The following is a 3,294-nucleotide window of genomic DNA, read 5'->3' on the forward strand; positions in this document are numbered from 1 at the left end:
GCAGGTGTAGAGAAATATTTAGCCTAGCGAAATCAAGACGTTATCTGAAAATGACTTCCTTCAAACAATGTCAGCTTTTGAATGCTGGTTCAAAAGACTTTCCTTTCTGATTTGACTTGGTCTAAGAATAACCTGATGGGTGTGGCTTACAGCACCAGCTCACGTGTGTAGAATTGGATGTTACATGAGCAGGCAAAATCTCTGCACACTAGATGTGCTGTGCACTTAGCAGGGGAAGCCAGCAAGGATTCACCAGTTCCTCTAGCTGCTGCAGAAGACAGAAACAACATGAGCACCAGCAGCACAGCAGGAAAAGTAAGTGACCCAAAATTGAAATATAACCTTGTTACTGTCCTAGACAAAAGGATATACTATGAAATGACTAATTTAAAATTCATATCCAAAGTTAGTAACATGATGTCCTGACATACCAAACTTATATGCCATATGGTGCATATACAGGATCTATTAAACTAGAATAGAAATTACTTATTCCCATGCATCTGTAACAAGGTAAAACATCTGTATGTACTGAATTCTTTCTCACCTATGTTAACTAATGCTCAGTAGTTCAAATGATAGTGGATTATTAACTAATTATAACTAACCACAACAACTCTTAACAGTGAAAGTGTGTTTAATCAAGAAATTATATTTTATTAAGAAACCGTCATTGAAATGTGCTATTCTTCGTAATCATGTTCTTTTTATGAAGTGGAAAGTTCAATCTGATAAAAGTTTCATGAGCGGAATCTGATTCAAGGACTGTGAAATATCCTTTGAACCTTATTATGAAATCTCTTAATAAAGGAATATGGATTTCAAAGCATTAAAAAAAACCTCATGTAATATCTGATGTGTGATAGTAGTTGCCTTTGAATTGCTGTTCATGGTTATGGGGTTTATGAGGGTCACGGGTTACCACTGAGAAAAGAACTGTTCAGTTGTTCCCTCAGGATGGCTTCTTTTTTGCCATGCCCACTGGGAGACCTACCTTTCTCTGACCTTCATCCTCTGCTGGGGCCCCTCCTTGGGCAATGTTACAAAGTTCTTTCAGGCCTGCCGATGAATGCCTAAAGGACATGCCATTCTGCCCCACAGTCAACAGGGCAGCTTCCTGCCCCAAAGCACCCAGCATGGCTTGCTTCATGGGTTGGGAATTCCACTGCTCTATCTCAGGCTCTCGCTCCTGATTCTACTGCTGCTACTCCTCTGTACACAGCTGTCTCCTGGATCAAGGAGGCTCAATGCGCAGGAGTCTGGAGGCCCCTGACGCTTCTCTTTTACTGGTAGTGAGATCCTCCCTCCTTCTTCTGGTAGGGTCCCTTTCAGACCCAGCAGTCTAGCAATAACAATGCACCCTGTTAATAGCCACTCATAGCTGAATAATGTAATCCAATCAGTATATTCCCTACCCCTTTCTTACCATGATCCATCAGGAAAGTGAAGGTCTTTGGTGGGCATCCCAGAGACTATGGCTAGAAGAGCCCTGTTACATCATTCACGGCCCTGCATTTCCTCACAAGTGTTACCGTTCACTTCATACACCTGTGTGTTATTTAGCTGCCAGGTGAACCCCAGAGATGGGTTTGGGCCCAGGTTTGAAAGGACACCAGGGTTCACAGCCTCAGGGGTTCTACCCTCTGTCAGACCAGTAAATCTGGGCTTTTTCATGATTTTGAATTGTTCTACATTTTTCCCCCATGCTGCCCAGGGCCTTCTATCTTCCCAATCAGAGCAATAGGCAGTAGTAGGCTAGACACAATCAAGTCTCTAAAGTACATTCTCAAATTGAAAATATGCACTTAACCTTTTAAAATATGTGAGGTTGAGCTATACTACTGAGAAATTTAAGCACAGCGGTCTCTCATTTTTAATTATTTAAAGTTTTATAAATAAATATATTCGTATATAAGTGTGTACTTGTGCTTTTCACCTTCAATCTTTACCCTCTGTATGGCTGGCTTATCCCTAATCTGGGAGGCGTTCCTGCACATAAACTGGATAACAAACAAGATTGCCAAAGCTAAGCTTCAAAAGTGGGAGGCAAAAAGCACACAGAAATGCTAGAAGGGAAACTCAAGGCCAAATAGGGGGAGAGACTCTGTCCTAGACACATAGGCAATTGAGTGCCTCGTATGAAGTCAGACTGTGTTGGCGTAAACAGAAAATTGAGTAAGAGGGTTTGTAACGAAATAATAATAACTGAGAACCTCATGTACAAGTCAATATTTTTGGGTAAGCAAGCAATTTCAGGTCAGCATTAGGAAAGATATGTTATAAACAACCTTAGAGGGTAAAAAGTTTTATATTATATGTATATATATATATATGACTTGAGATGAGGTTTATATATATATATATCTCAAGTCCTATTTTGGTTATTTGTTTCTCTTTATGCATGTTATTGTTTTACACATTTTAAGTACTTTTTTCTCCTTACATATCACAGGTGCTCTTTGGTGGGGTTGTTTGTACCCATCATGGGGCTAGATATTGCTCATACCAAGTTGAAAATATATAATCCTTGACTTCGCAATCAATGGGAAGCTGCTATGACCTTTCCATCTGATTTCCAGGTGATAAAATGCAAAGCCGCTGTGCTGTGGGAGATCAACAAACCCTTTTCCATTGAGCAGGTGGAGGTTGCTCCCCCCAAGGCCAATGAAGTTCGTATCAAGGTAAAACAGTTTCCCCATTTCTCTCGATTTTATATTTGAAATTTTTAGAGTATAATAAACAGCAGATAAAGTCAAAACTCCATTAAGAGTTCCTTTGTAACTAGATTATGGTAATCCAGACAATAAACTTACATGTGTTGTGAAGGAAGACATAAACGCATACATTGTTTTTTGTTTTACATTGTTAAATTTAAGAATTGACCAGAGTGGGCACACCACATAATTCCAGTAAAATAAAAAGGAATGTATATGTTTGTACAAAAAGTAATAAAGGGAGAATACATATTACTATTTTAAAAATTGTTTAGCACTACATAGTAGACTCTAAATGCCTTTGACTTGTTTCTAAGCTTTAGTTTCCATTTCTACGAAAAATAAGCATTCTTGCTTATTATCTGAGACTTACATATTTCTTTTTTTTAATAAAAATTTTTTAATATATCAGTTTATTGGGGGCTCTTACAGCTCTTATAACAATCCATCCATCAAATGGATCAAGCACATTTGTACCTATGTTGCAGGCAACTCTTTCGAGAAGCTCATCTGACTGATGAAAGAGGGAGGGATGATTTTCTTTGTTTTTTAATCGTTTTATTAGGGGCTCATACAACTC

General features: G+C 38.6%; 1 protein-coding gene across 1 annotated transcript in view; it reads left to right on the forward strand.

The window, feature by feature from the left end:
- Window positions 1–210: 210 nt before the first annotated feature.
- LOC101664642 (alcohol dehydrogenase E chain) overlaps window positions 211–3,294 on the forward strand; it is a 30,683-nt gene continuing 27,599 nt past the window's right edge. The window contains exons 1-2 of the mRNA XM_004703280.2: window positions 211–315; window positions 2,580–2,681. Of these exons, the coding sequence (XP_004703337.2) occupies window positions 289–315; window positions 2,580–2,681 (129 nt within the window). The 5' untranslated portion in view covers window positions 211–288. The remainder of the gene's footprint in view (window positions 316–2,579; window positions 2,682–3,294) is intronic.

Source organism: Echinops telfairi, unplaced genomic scaffold (assembly GCF_000313985.2).
Source record: "Echinops telfairi isolate 266 unplaced genomic scaffold, ASM31398v2 ScPeMD7_7468;HRSCAF=8506_0, whole genome shotgun sequence".
NCBI lineage: Eukaryota > Metazoa > Chordata > Mammalia > Afrosoricida > Tenrecidae > Echinops > Echinops telfairi.